The sequence below is a fragment of the Lygodium microphyllum genome, chromosome 26 (genome assembly GCF_053477565.2).
Source record: "Lygodium microphyllum isolate KBCC chromosome 26, Lygodium_microphyllum_v1.1.10, whole genome shotgun sequence".
Taxonomy (NCBI): Eukaryota; Viridiplantae; Streptophyta; class Polypodiopsida; order Schizaeales; family Lygodiaceae; genus Lygodium; species Lygodium microphyllum.
Window position 1 is genome coordinate 51943260 of NC_141160.1, and position 13045 is coordinate 51956304.

A 13045-nucleotide genomic window follows, 5' to 3' on the forward strand; every position below is an offset into this window, starting at 1 on the left:
AATAGAGGATATTTTCATATATTTGCCTTCTTCCAAGGAGGGATCTATATGAGCTGGTTTGCTTGACTTCTTTAGGCCAAGAGGACATGTTACTTTTAGGTGTTAATGCTTGATTTCTTTAGGCCAAGATGACCAGTTAGTTTGTGGTGAAATGTGCTATTTCTTTAGGTCAAAGAGGGCCCTATGTCTATTTGGTGCAGGTACGTTTAATGGTTTGTTGTTTTAGTGATTGCATCATACAGGTTGACGAAGTCACTGGTAGGAGCCTTTGCTGTGAAGAAGCTTCTTGTGGCCATTCTAGGTGGTTTCGTCCCCTTTTCGAGTCTTTTTTCCTTAAGCAAATAGTGATGCATGTGTATGTAAGGGTACTTTATTTTTGTTTGTTGGGGACCGGCAATCAAGGCATGAAGTCCCAGGTTTAGGTTCTGTATGTCTGAGGGAGGTCTGAGTAGTCATTGCCTCCTGTACCGGCATTAACCGGCACTAAAAGACCTGTTTTAGACAAGAGTTCTATTGACCTTATTCTGCTAACCTACTAGGCGGTTGTTCTAGGAGGTCCTGTTAGTGCGGGGTAGTTAGAGAAGCCTACTAAAAATAACCCAAAGGAAAAACCCTAAATATCCGAAAGAAAATCTATGAATATACAGAGGTGTGTAAAAAGAGGTTTTAATCCCTATAAAAATAGAGATTCAAAAAAAATCTTTGAGCAGTTTTTCATTGCCTTGCAAAGGCCTGGTAGGTTCTTGGGGACGAGACAAGACCCGGGCCGATGCCTTGTCTTCCTAGGGGTGGTAACTAGCTGAAAAGAAAAGCAAATAAAAGAAGGTTGGAGCAAAAATAAAAGTGAGCGTTAGAGAAGGATTAAGTGTCACCTTGCGAGGGCTTGGTAGGTTCTTAGGTACCAAGACAAGACCTGAGGCCGATGCCTTGTTCTCCTTGGGTCACTACGCTCAGCTCCCTCCTTTTTACATGCCCACGTATGGATAATCAGAAGCTAAAAGGAAAATGTGCTACAAGACATCATTTATTAATTAGGCTATAGGAGTCCTCGCCTAGTCGGAGCTCCTAGTTGAGTTGACCTTAGTTAGGTAGGTAGTTCAGACCACCACTTAGGATTACCTCTCTGATAGTTATTTTTCGCTTGGCTGTGTTGGAGCAGTCGGTTAGTGACTAGCTTTGGGCTTTCTATCAGATTGTGCTCGACTTACTCCTCGTGGATTTCATGCCTTGGTTTTGTCCGAGGGTAAGGTGAGAGCTATGATGTGTTTTGTTATGTATCTATTTTGTATCAGCTTAATGCTCTTTGTGGTTGTGTTTATGTGCAGATCTGTTCGTAGGATTCGACAGGCTGATGGCCTCTGAAATGGCTGCCCAGATGAGGAAGTGAAAAACCAGTCTTTCTCTCTCCTCCCTCTCTCTCCCCTTAAGGGGCAATTCATGCCCATGAAGAAGAATGAAGACTGGTTGAAGGATGCTTGCCCGGCATGAACCGGATTGCTCCAAGATCAAGAGGAGACTGAGGGGAGATGTTCAGCATTGAAGATTTGCTGCTAGTCAGTCCATTGGCAACCCAAAAGAATTATTTAAAAATCCGCGACATGCAAATAAGCGGTATGTCTCATTTTTACAAATGAAATTTTTTTCTTGTTGATGCTTGATGGTTGAAATGGAATTCATATGGAACAAAAATTTGTTTGGATATTGCTTTCATTATGATTGAGGGCTGTGCATTTTAAAAAAATGTAGATCCATAATAATAAATAGTCGCAATAATTAAATTATGACCCAAAAAGTGTCTTTTTAGTGTAAAAATGAAAGTTTTATTGGTTTCGAGTGGGAAAAAGAGATACGCATGAGATAAAATTCTAAGATGATACATCTTTCGGCTTTCATGATCAATCACTAGTCATAAATTAGAAAATAATCTATTTTTATGCACAAATAAATAGAGAAATATAGTAAAAATAGGATTTTCGCGTTATAAAAATCTAAAAAATTATGATTCGTGGTTGTGGCTGTATAACAAAGCTTAGGCATGAATTTTGGATCGTACAAAACAAGAAAAGAGTGGAGTTTGTGTGTTATGTCTTATATGTTGAAGCGATGCATCTTGGGGCCAATCCCCAAGGTGTAGGAGAGTCGCAGTGGAGCCGTGGCAATTAGCCGAGGGGAGCTTCCTGATGCTTGTTTGACGAGGCACTATGCCTATATGTTATGGGATCTGCCTCTAAGGAGAAGGAAATGTAAACATTGGACTGCATATCTACAACAAACGCATAATTAAGTCTATCTAGTGTACATCAGTGTATTACAGATGCTCCTTGCCTGTGAGGCCGTGTGGTGGGGTTGTCTATGTTTACATGAGGTCCAATTAGTGCCATAGCCAGTGTCGGCCCATTTTAGGTCCCATCAGTTTTGGAGAAGAATGGATAGTTCAATGAGTATGGAGAATGTATAGACTATGTGAGAGGTAGTTGTTGCCAAATCAGGTTAAGGGCTTGAAACAATAAGAAAGGATCAAGCTTGCGCAATAGGTGTATGAAAGAGTTCCTAAGTGTTAACCTGTACGTAAATTCTCAAAATGAAATCTAGCTCTCTTGGTTTGATCTAACATTCTCTACACAAAGTTTTGACACTCCTTTAGAGTTATTGGAGTTCTCCCTTTTAAGGTTAGTTTAAATTAGCTCCCTCTCTCATTTTTCTAATGACATTGGTATATTTGAAATTATATCTTCACCACTCTCTCCCCTATTCTTGTATAACTCATGGTCCCTCACAACTTGTCTTTCTCTTATATTTTGGTTTTACCTCTTAGCCTTAAATGTGATATGTCTTCTCCTCCTATGTTATACTTGTAGCTCAAGTTCTCCTACTAAATCCTTTAGGTTTTCAAACTCTAAATCAAATACCATAGTCTTAATGTTTATTCTATTCTTACAAACCTAAGTAGAAAAAACTCATCCTTCATTTTCTTTTTAGTAATAAAACTCATTACTAAGAAACAAACAAGGTACCAACCTAAAAAGGGTCTCTATAAACCACTCTCACACCTTATACTCTAAGTACTCACATACAATAGAACCATATTCCATCAAAATAGGTTCTTGTTCCTTATGTCATCTAAGATAACACACATTATCCATACAACATTCATTTAATGATAAAACACTTTGCTTCATGAGTATAAGATTTTGCACCTATAGATTTATGGCTTACACTTAGAGGTTTTTGTTGACTCCATTCTTCAAATACTTGAAGATGTTGGATCTAGCACATCAATATGCCTATATTTTCCACACACAAAAATGCCTTGAATAACTAGTTGTGTGAGGTGCTAATCTCTAGCCTTGCAACAGTTAGACCCTTGCACTCATTTGTCAATTCCTATGAGGCAAACAAAAGGTCTATTTGTATTTCTATCATTTGATTATGATGCTTGTAGTAACTTTAGTGATGACTGCTAACTCAATCTTTTTCATGTGGATCACTATTCAAAAGGGATGGATGTAGAACATGCAAATAAGAAGCAATTGTAACTACATAGTGCCGTACTTTTGATCTAAGCTGGCCACCTTAATCCTTCACTTTCTATTATGCCTACTATCTCTGGTCAAAATGAAGATGAAGATCCTTGATTACTACTAAATTGGGTGCTCCCTTGTTCAGCAAGCTAGTTGCTACCAAAATATTACCCTATTTTTTGCCAATATTTTTGATCTAGAGATCAAATCTAGGATGGATTAGACATCATGCAAGCATCTAAAGGTATGCAAGAAAAAACCCTAGAGGACACTTTGGATAGAGAGGAGAGGTTGCTGGCATCTAATTTTTGTGTGTTAGACAAGCTTTGTAGGGACTCAACAATATCATATGGTGAAGTAGTCAATTGAAAAATGTTTTTAGGTTTGTCCTATTTATACTTTGTACTCGCTGAGGGGGTTTTTCACTAATCAATTACTCTTGCACTACACTAGGGCTTCATATGCCCCTTCCTTTCAAATTATGAACATGTCATGGGGCAAATATGCATTTAATTTGCACCATTTTATGCACTATGTAGCATGAGACAAGCTATACTCAACAAAACCTAGATGCATGAGCACATGAGAGACAAAACCATCATTATGCACACTCCTCTTGGCACATCACGTCAGGAAATCCTTGCACTCAATAGGAAACCTAGGGATAGTAAGTGATATGGAAGGTTGAGTTGAGAGTTGTGGAGGTCTCCATCAGCATTGAGAGGGGTCCTATAGTTTCAAAATATCATTAGGAGTACTTGCTAGTGTGGTGGGGTAGAGTGCATGTTTTTCCTTCCAAGAGAGGTGACATTCTGAGTGATAAAGGATTTAGACTTAATCTAGGAACTTTTTATGTATGCAACTATGCATGAAGCAATGCCATTAGTTAGGTTAGACATGTGTTCTTTCAATGCATACATATCCCTTATGTGAATATTGTATCCTTGAAGTGCATACCATGTTCCATCAAGATGCACTTTCTTCAAAAGAATAAGCTTGAGCATGAGGTTCATTGAAAAAAGCATGTTTTTCTTTCTAGGTACATAGGGGGTCCTACACGAGCAAACTGATCAATGGGCAGGAGTTGAAAGGAAGCGGACTTCAATTTCCATCAAAGAATATTACAAGGGGTGTCGAGTTGAGAGTAGTTTCTTTCATCATTTTATGAGGTGAGACTAAAACAAGAGAGTGTTGGGGCATGTTAAAGTAATAATGGTCCTTATTCTTAGGTAAATATCATAGATATCATTTTTCTTGTTTTTCTAGAAGCTAGAATTAGGCCTCAGATATAAGATACATTATATTACTTATGGACTTCTTGAGAGAAGCTCCTTGAGACAGTTTTTTGGGTACAAGGATTTGGTTAATGATGAGAAGACGATTTTTAAAATTCACTACTTTAATATAAAAGAAGAATGAAGTAGGAGATTCACAACTCTATAATCGAGATGCTAAGTGATAAAAGAAGACGATCGTGAGATTATCGAAGTGTGCTTTCTGTAGAACTATTTTATTGAAGTAAGGATAATGAAGAGATAAAGGGAGATAGCAAAACAACAAATTGGACCATGTGGAGATTTTTGAGAGCTAAATGAGAGAATGTGGATGTGCTACATGTGAGCCATGTGTTAAAAGGAAAAAAAGGAAATGAAAATGTGGGGTTAACCCACACATGTAAAATATTGAATTGAAAAACTTTTTGAACTTGGTAGAATATCCTTTTGAGCATGGATATTAAAAGTAAATAGTTTGCACAAAGTCTTGAGTTGAGTTTTCATGGAGATCATAGCTTCATTTAGCCCATTAATGGGCTTTCTTATTAGAAAGCCCATTAAAGAGGCTTTCTAAATGGGCGGCACCTATTTCACTACTACACCCGTTTTGCAATAGAGCTAATGGATCGACATAACAACTTCGGGGGTGCCATGAAATCGAGTCCCCCCGAAGAAAACTCAACATCTACATAGATTTAATAGGGTCGTGCCCTATTTTGCCTTGAAAATTTCACTTCTAGTGGCGCAATCTATCTTAATGAATGATCCCTGAAAATTTATAATGTAGTGATGGCAAATATTGTAACATATTTGTAATGTAGTGAGGGCAACTATTATTATATGTTTTTGGAAACAAAGGAATGTTGTGGTCTACAGAAAAGACTCCTTGTTTAGGCCAATTCATAGACTATAAATTAGAAATAGCTGATGCTAGGATAAAGGGGCAAATAGAGTGTCATCTAATAATCCTCCATTATAACCTTTTTTTCCAAGTGAGTTCTTTTAAAAAAAATTAATGGTCAAAACTATTTATATCATAGGCTCACATAAAAACCCAGCAAACTACGTCTTATGAAACAAGCAATGAAGCAAATAAATAAGGTGAACCGGCAAGAATACCCCATTTGTTGAGAGTAACAAATTGCAAAGAATTGCTCCATGTATGATATGCGTTGTGCCTTCAGAATCATCAAAGGCTGAGATCAGGACCTTGTTGGAGCTGAGAGCTCCTTTTATGAATCAATGAAAGAATCAGGTAGACCTACTTACACATGTAATGTTGGTACACTTTGCAGCGGAAAACTTTCCTATGAGCTAGGAATCCAGGCATGATCATGAACTCCACTTTGGGCATGGAGGTCACAGCGCAGCTCTCACAGCTTCCGATCGGAGGAACAGCAACAGCTTCGATATACATTGGATCAACTTCCTGCCCCCTGCCCACTCTGACTATCTGCATTGGGGGATTGGTGGCATTCGCTAGCCTGTGAAGTAGCCAGACCCATTTTGCAGCTCGTAGAAATGCCTCCATGAACCGGTCCCTCTCTGCAGCACTTCTATAGCCCATGTTCCAAGAAAACATGGCCATCACCTCCTCACTTTTGTTAGCACAAAAAGCATGAAATGCTGGCTCATATGATGGAGCATGTATCCTGAGGGCCTCCTCTGGATCTACTGATCTCATTCTCAGGTAGTCTTGCAGCCTTGCCAATGCACGAGCGCTTGGATCGAATATCTGAGTAAGGCCACTGTCATCAAAACTATCATTCTCAAAGCATCTAAAGAGAGCATTGTTTATGCGAGACTCAAGGGCATAGCTAGCATGTACTTTCTTCAGAAACACAGTGTTAGGCTCCATCTCCATGAGTGTCCTTATCAGTGCGTAGCCAGAGAAGACCATCTGCTGCATGTATACTCTACAAAAGAAGTTTACCTCGGAGCGGCACCTCAAGAGAGCTGATTCAACCAGAAGCATCATGGCTGAGACAAGCTCCGGGTCATGCCAAATATTGCTCAACCGACTGCACAAGTCTGAGGAGGGGGATCCTGAACTAGAAGGACTGTTTCTAGACTTGACTTCAGGTGACCCTTCCATTGCAAGTCGTTCATCCTGGACAACGGTGGTGGGTGCAACCTCACTCAGAATGCCAAGGCCAGGGCTCTGTCTGGCACTGCTATTCCTCATCAGGTCAGGGAAGATGCCATGGAGTGGATTGATTTCCATGTTATTCCTCTCCAGCAAGTCATGCTCTTGGCATGTGATAACCCTTTGCTGCTCCATCTGCCACTCCCACATGTCTCTCGTGTCTTGGGTCTCCACAAGAGCCTCTTGCTGAAGCCTGTTCTGCTCAAACAGGGCTGCCGCGGCCGAGCTTGTGATTCGATGCCTTAAGGAGTGCTGCAAGGAGCCAGACTTCTCTCTATTACGAGACAGGCAGTTGAATATACCGGTGACCATGCTGAGAGGACCTCGCATTTGAGCAGAGCTTTTCTCCTTTTCATAGAAAAGCTCACCAAACTCCTGTGCTTGCTCGTGGAGTGCAATGGGAGAGGCGGCGTGGTCCAGGGAACGGTTTGAAACCACAGACGGAACAGCAACAATCTCATCTCTGAATCTGGCACTCCTGCCCACTGCTGCATCGGGTAACAGGAAGTTCCCTGAGGGCTCCCGGGTGAGATGGAAGCTACCATGCGGTACCTGGGGCAGATAATCGATGTGACCACTCAGAGCTGAAAATGATCCAGCTCGGCCCAATTGCCGTTCTTGCTGCAATGCCGCGGTTTCTACAGTACGGAGCTTAGGGCTGGATCTCACCTTGGACATCGCCTTGCTTCAAAGGGGAAGCAAAAACAGACTGGATCATTCTGCTGATTCAGGGACAAGCAGCTGTAAAATGTTTGAATATGCAAGCAACAAGGCAAGACACAAAACGCATACCCCTTTTTCTTATGATGGTGGCAGTGGGGGACGGCGTCCTGGCTTGCTCTTTCACAAGCCATAGGAAAAGCACAGGGTCATCTGGAAGAAAGCAAATCAATGCAAGAGGCAGATAACGTATCAGTAGAAATGTTGGGAAGATACAGAGAGTCGGTTCTCTCTCTCTCTCTCTCTCTCTCTCTCTCTCTCTCTCTCTCTCTCCATGAGAGCAATCTCAATCAGCAATCTACATGCTAATAGCAGAACAAAGAACCAAAGTCACACACACACACACACACACTCTCTCTCTCTCTCTCTCTCTCTCTCACATAAACGCATATACATGGGACACAGTTTTTACCTCTCTGATCAGTCCATCCTATCAACAAAGTACTTCTCGCCTCTGACTCTGATGCGATCTATAGAAGCTCCGTATCGTTCTCAGAAGCTCAGACGACAGACAGAAAATGAAACGCCACTGATGCAGTTCTTTAAAAGCAAATACTGAGGACTTATGCACCTCCGGCAACCATGTTTGTGTTCATTGCTGCTGCAAAACCCTCTTCTAACTCGTGAGCTGCCATGTTCTCTTTCTCTCTCTCTCTCTCTCTCTCTCTCTCTCAACCACCCTTCCACTTATAAATGGAACATTTAATAACTGACTGCCATTGCTTGCTTCTGCTGATGATGCTTTTCTTTTCTTTTATTGCTCTCTTCCCATTTATTTGTTGATTTTCACACATGGCCCCACCCCTGCATGAACACCCAACAAAAAAAGAATCAGCCAATCCCTTTCTTTAAAGCGATTTTATTATAAAACACTTGAGGGTTCTCAAATATTTGGTGGCTTTGAATGCACACATAGCATATATAGACTTCTTGCCTATAAGCTAGGGGCCACCTACATAGTGCACAGTGCACACCTCTCTTGTGAAATAACACCAGTTTACATAGCTTCAAACCACATGTTCACCTAGCAAGTGTTCACAAGACTCTGCGCGGTGCGACAATGCAATGCAGAACTAGTTGTAAACACTAGAGAAAACCCTCTACATTTTCGAACTAATAGTAAAAGCTAGAGAAAGCCATGTACATTTTCAAACTAGAGGCCTTAAAATTAAAATTAGCAAATAATTTTGTGAAATACCTTCATTTATGTGAACATAGTCCATGCAACAATGGAGAGTGCATTGGGGTTAGCAACATAGTGTGAGTTGCCTTTTACATGTGTTTTTGTTGCATGTAGCAATTAGACAACAATGCAGCATCCTTTGGCTAGGCGAACCAAGAAATCTTCCACTCAACCTAATAAATGTCTTAACTAATTGATTTGACCAATGTAATGCAAATGAATCTTGCCCCACAAATATCAATATCAATCTTTTCAAAACATTAAAATATATGCCTATTGATACATTGTTTGGGAAATATAATCCATACTTGATATTCCAAAAATCAAGTACATCCTTAACTTACAAATGTATCATTTGTATTTATATAATTTACAATGCACAAATCTACCAAAGATGTTAGAACACCTTTAACTTACAAATGTATCATTTGTATTTGTATTTATATAATTTATAATGCACGAATCTACCAAAGATGTTAGAACACCTTGCCTAAATAGCAAATGTAGAGTGTTCCCAAGCCTATCAATAAGCAACTACAAAAGAAAGAAATGAGAATAGGTGGCTTCATTTATAAAATAGTTTGTTTTTAATTTTATACATACATACATACATGCATACACACATGTACCTCCACATGCATTGAATTTGAAGAATTTTGAGTATTATATTTAACACTATTATAATTTTCTATCTTTTCTCTACAAGAAACATTTTAAGATATATGTATTGAAAAAGAGCACAATTTTAAGAGCAACTACAATTGATTATATTTTCACATAGACATATAAGAGCTTTAGTAGCATTCTAGGGAGTAAAAATGTACAATGCCACATGGTCTATTACGACCCAAAAACATTATTATGCTAACAAAATGTATTTCTGATGTCTAGCAAATATGAAGTAGTATCAATATTCTAGTTAAAATGGTTGATATCTTGTCTTCTATTATTATTGGCTTGAGCTTGATTTTCTTCCCATGTTAAGGTTCTAAGACCTTTGTAAGCTAAGTGGACTGGCAACAACAAATCCACTTTTAGAGAGTGTGTGGGTCACTTTATTGTTTCTTCTTAGCCAAATGCGCCATCACTAGAAACTACATTATTACAAGGATCTCTCAAAGGAGTATTTCTTTCCAATTGAGGGTAATATGGTGGTAGAGTAAAATCGGTTCCTTCAAAAATTGGGAAGTGTAGCGTGTCCACTTGTATCTTCAGGACACGTCTTAGCAGTCCATCAGAAAGGATGTCTAGAAAGCTCCGCCGGGCACTCCCATGGAATATTACGGGGTTTGCGATCCAGGACTTTTCGCGCCTGCCACGTAGCAGAAGTATTCTGGCCGTTCCCACTTAGGACCGAACTCAATTTTGGTTTTTGCTTATTGGTCATTTCCTAACGGCAACTAGCCTCGAACCCAAGCGAACTACTTTACGCAAAAACGCCACGTCCGAAGCGGATTCACACTGCACTTGGTTCAAGGAGAATGGGAAATGAGAGAGATGTGAACCTCAACCTCTCTGCCATAAGGCATAGCCCCATTCCATTCCCCTAAAACAGTGTAAATCGGGATCAATTATAATTCTAGGTCAATGCTTTTGTTGTTCGTGTTCTTTGACGATCTTCTGGCTGTCCATCTTGATTGAGAAAAGTTCCCGGCCAACCGGGACCACCCATCCGTAGGACGGACCTATGGCCACATCCACCGCACTTTCCTCTGGTTGTTTTAGTTATTTAATTACCTAACACATTTAGTTTCAGCTTCCTTAATTAACCTGTTAGGCACTGGTTTCTTCACGTAATCATATCACTTGACATAGAAAAGCAATATCAAACAAGTTCCTTGTTAACAGGTTATCATATTTATCTTTGAAATACATAAAGTCCAGCCCGTAGGCTTATCCACAATCTGCCCGTAGGCTTATCCACAATCTGCCCGAAGGCTATCCAGCAATCCACAGGGATCACTAATCCAAGTTTTCGCCCATAGACTAGTATGCGGGCCTCGAGATCCAATCCTGAGTCACGTTAGCCTCTTGTGCAGGGCCCGGAAGGCGAGGGATTTATGGCCAAAGCCCCCCCTGGCACCGAAGAATCCTCCTGCTCCAAGTAGCGCTTAACGAAGAGACCTCTCGTGGCAGGTTCGGTCCACCTTCCCGACGTGGTTAACAACCCCCTTGGTTAAGGTCAGGCAGGCAGTCGGGGGTAACTGAAGCTGCCTCTCCCTTCAGGCCTTCAACCTGAAGCATTAGATATCCATTTATCCTTTAATTCTTTGATCAAACAAAGCAAAACAGTGCTCTTAAATCTGTAACAAGCACAATCATTCCCATTGGTCGTTTATTGTTGGCCAACTGCTAAGAAATGAACCCTACTTTTCGAATGCATCCAGCACTCGATCCGGGATGACTTGCGAATTGGCAAGATCTCCTATATCCTGGGTTAGGGCCATACCCTATTAACTCGACTTGGTCAATAACTTAAGTTCATATGTTATTCCAATTTATTGGTTTGTCCTTTGCTCCAAGCAATTATCTTTACCCCAGAAAGATATTATATTAGGACGATTATTCATCCTCTTGCAAGATAACTTGCGTAAGAATTTGCCAACCTCATTCCGAGAATTTGCCATTCCCTTGTGATCCAATCACAAGATCATACGGCTCTACACTTGTTGCACAAGTGTCGCATCGAACTATGGGACTATTCTACCTATCAAATGGAGTCATGAAACAATCTGTTCCTGATTACATTAGGCTGACATTGTCAGTCCTAGGGTTTCAAGTTCCATCTTTTTAGCGAAAGATTCTTAGGGACAAACCCTAAATCACTTCTCAAGTATGTTCCGCTGTCCCTACATTCGGTGAATGTGGGCAAGTATTTAGGGTATAGGAGTTTCAGTTTTAGCAATACGTGCGACTAGGTCACGTATTAAATCCTAGTGAGTTCTTTGGAATTGAATTAACTCTTTCTAAAACGAGTACTTCGCGGGTTTAGGTGTTTAGGTTTATGCCAATTTGTTTAATTGTTGAAGATAATTACGCTATCATTTCCATAAACACATGACTCAATGTCTACGTGTAAATTGATTTTTAACCCTAACTTATCGATTTAAGATCAAGCATAGGTTAGGTTATAACCTAATTCCAATTAATCATTTTATAACTTGCGAACAAGATTCATGCTAAAACAAGCAGCCTTTTTCTAATAATTATGCAGTTGAAAAAACGATAATTGACTAGAGTTATGCAACGTAAGAATCATTTCATGCTTTGCAATTTCCTATGGGTTATTAGCACTTTCCGTAATGACTCATTTCGAGGAAGATATGTCCTAATAATGTGACATGCAATTTATACTTCCAGGCCTAAACGGAGTGCACTATCTTAATTCTGTTTTATAAATATGGACATTAATCTAAGTTCAGTTCATTGAAATGCACAAAAACTAAATGCATATCAATTTTCTGCTCACTTTATTTTTGTTCGTTTTATTGAAAATACTAATGACCGAACTTGTCCGTCATAAGCTAATTCTTTTAAATTAATCAAAGTATTCAAGACGAAAATTGCATCCTATCTCCAAAAATTATCTACACACGATTGAATTATAACAACGAAAAATAAAAATTAGGAAGAAGAACCCGAACTTGTGGTGAGATGTCCACGTGGATGCTAGGAGATGATCCTCCTACGGTTGCACCTTGGGCTTTCTTAGGAGCCATCGCGAATGGAGCCTTTCCATCGTGGATGCAGCTTTGTGAACTCCCTTTTGAAATTCCACCGTCCTTTATGAGTTTTCTTTTCCTTCCTGTCGTAGAAGCTCTTTGAAGGGACACTTGTGGAGGAGGGGAGAAACCACGAAAAGGGTTTAAAACCCCGGGAAGGGGTGTTTCAAAATCTTCCGCGAATAAGGCCCATTAAAGCCACAGGAAAGGGCTTAATGGCCTTTTAAAGACTCACAAGAAAAGGGGAAAATAAAAGGTGTAAAAACCCTTACGAGGGCTTTTGTATGGGGAAAGAAGGTGTCAAAAGACCCTTAACACCCTCTTTTCTTTTTGTGTGGGGGGGAAAACAAGGTATGAAAGGGCCTTTAGGGAGGAAATTTCGTGTATGGGGGTGTTATATGCAAGAGCACATGAAGGGCTTTGGAATTCTCGGGGGGACCAGGGGGTGTTTTAACAATCCCACACGAACCACGGCTAGG

The 13045-nt window shown here is 40.1% G+C and overlaps 1 protein-coding gene across 5 annotated transcripts; it reads right to left on the bottom strand.

Annotated features, from left to right (window-relative positions):
• Positions 1–5807: 5807 nt before the first annotated feature.
• Positions 5808–8339, bottom strand: LOC148013263 (uncharacterized). Of its 5 annotated transcripts, none has more exons than XM_087668452.1 (3): positions 8074–8339; positions 7734–7814; positions 5808–7622 (listed from the first exon to the last, which is right to left on the bottom strand). In XM_087668452.1, exon 3 carries the CDS (start codon positions 7617–7619, stop codon positions 6057–6059), a length of 1563 nt encoding a protein of 520 aa, XP_087524578.1. In that variant the 5' UTR covers positions 7620–7622; positions 7734–7814; positions 8074–8339; the 3' UTR covers positions 5808–6056. The 5 variants fall into 5 exon arrangements, with proteins under 5 accessions (XP_087524578.1, XP_087524574.1, XP_087524577.1 ...); XM_087668448.1 differs by having other exon boundaries at positions 5808–7626; XM_087668451.1 differs by having other exon boundaries at positions 5808–7650.
• Between the last annotated feature and the right edge of the window lie 4706 nt (positions 8340–13045).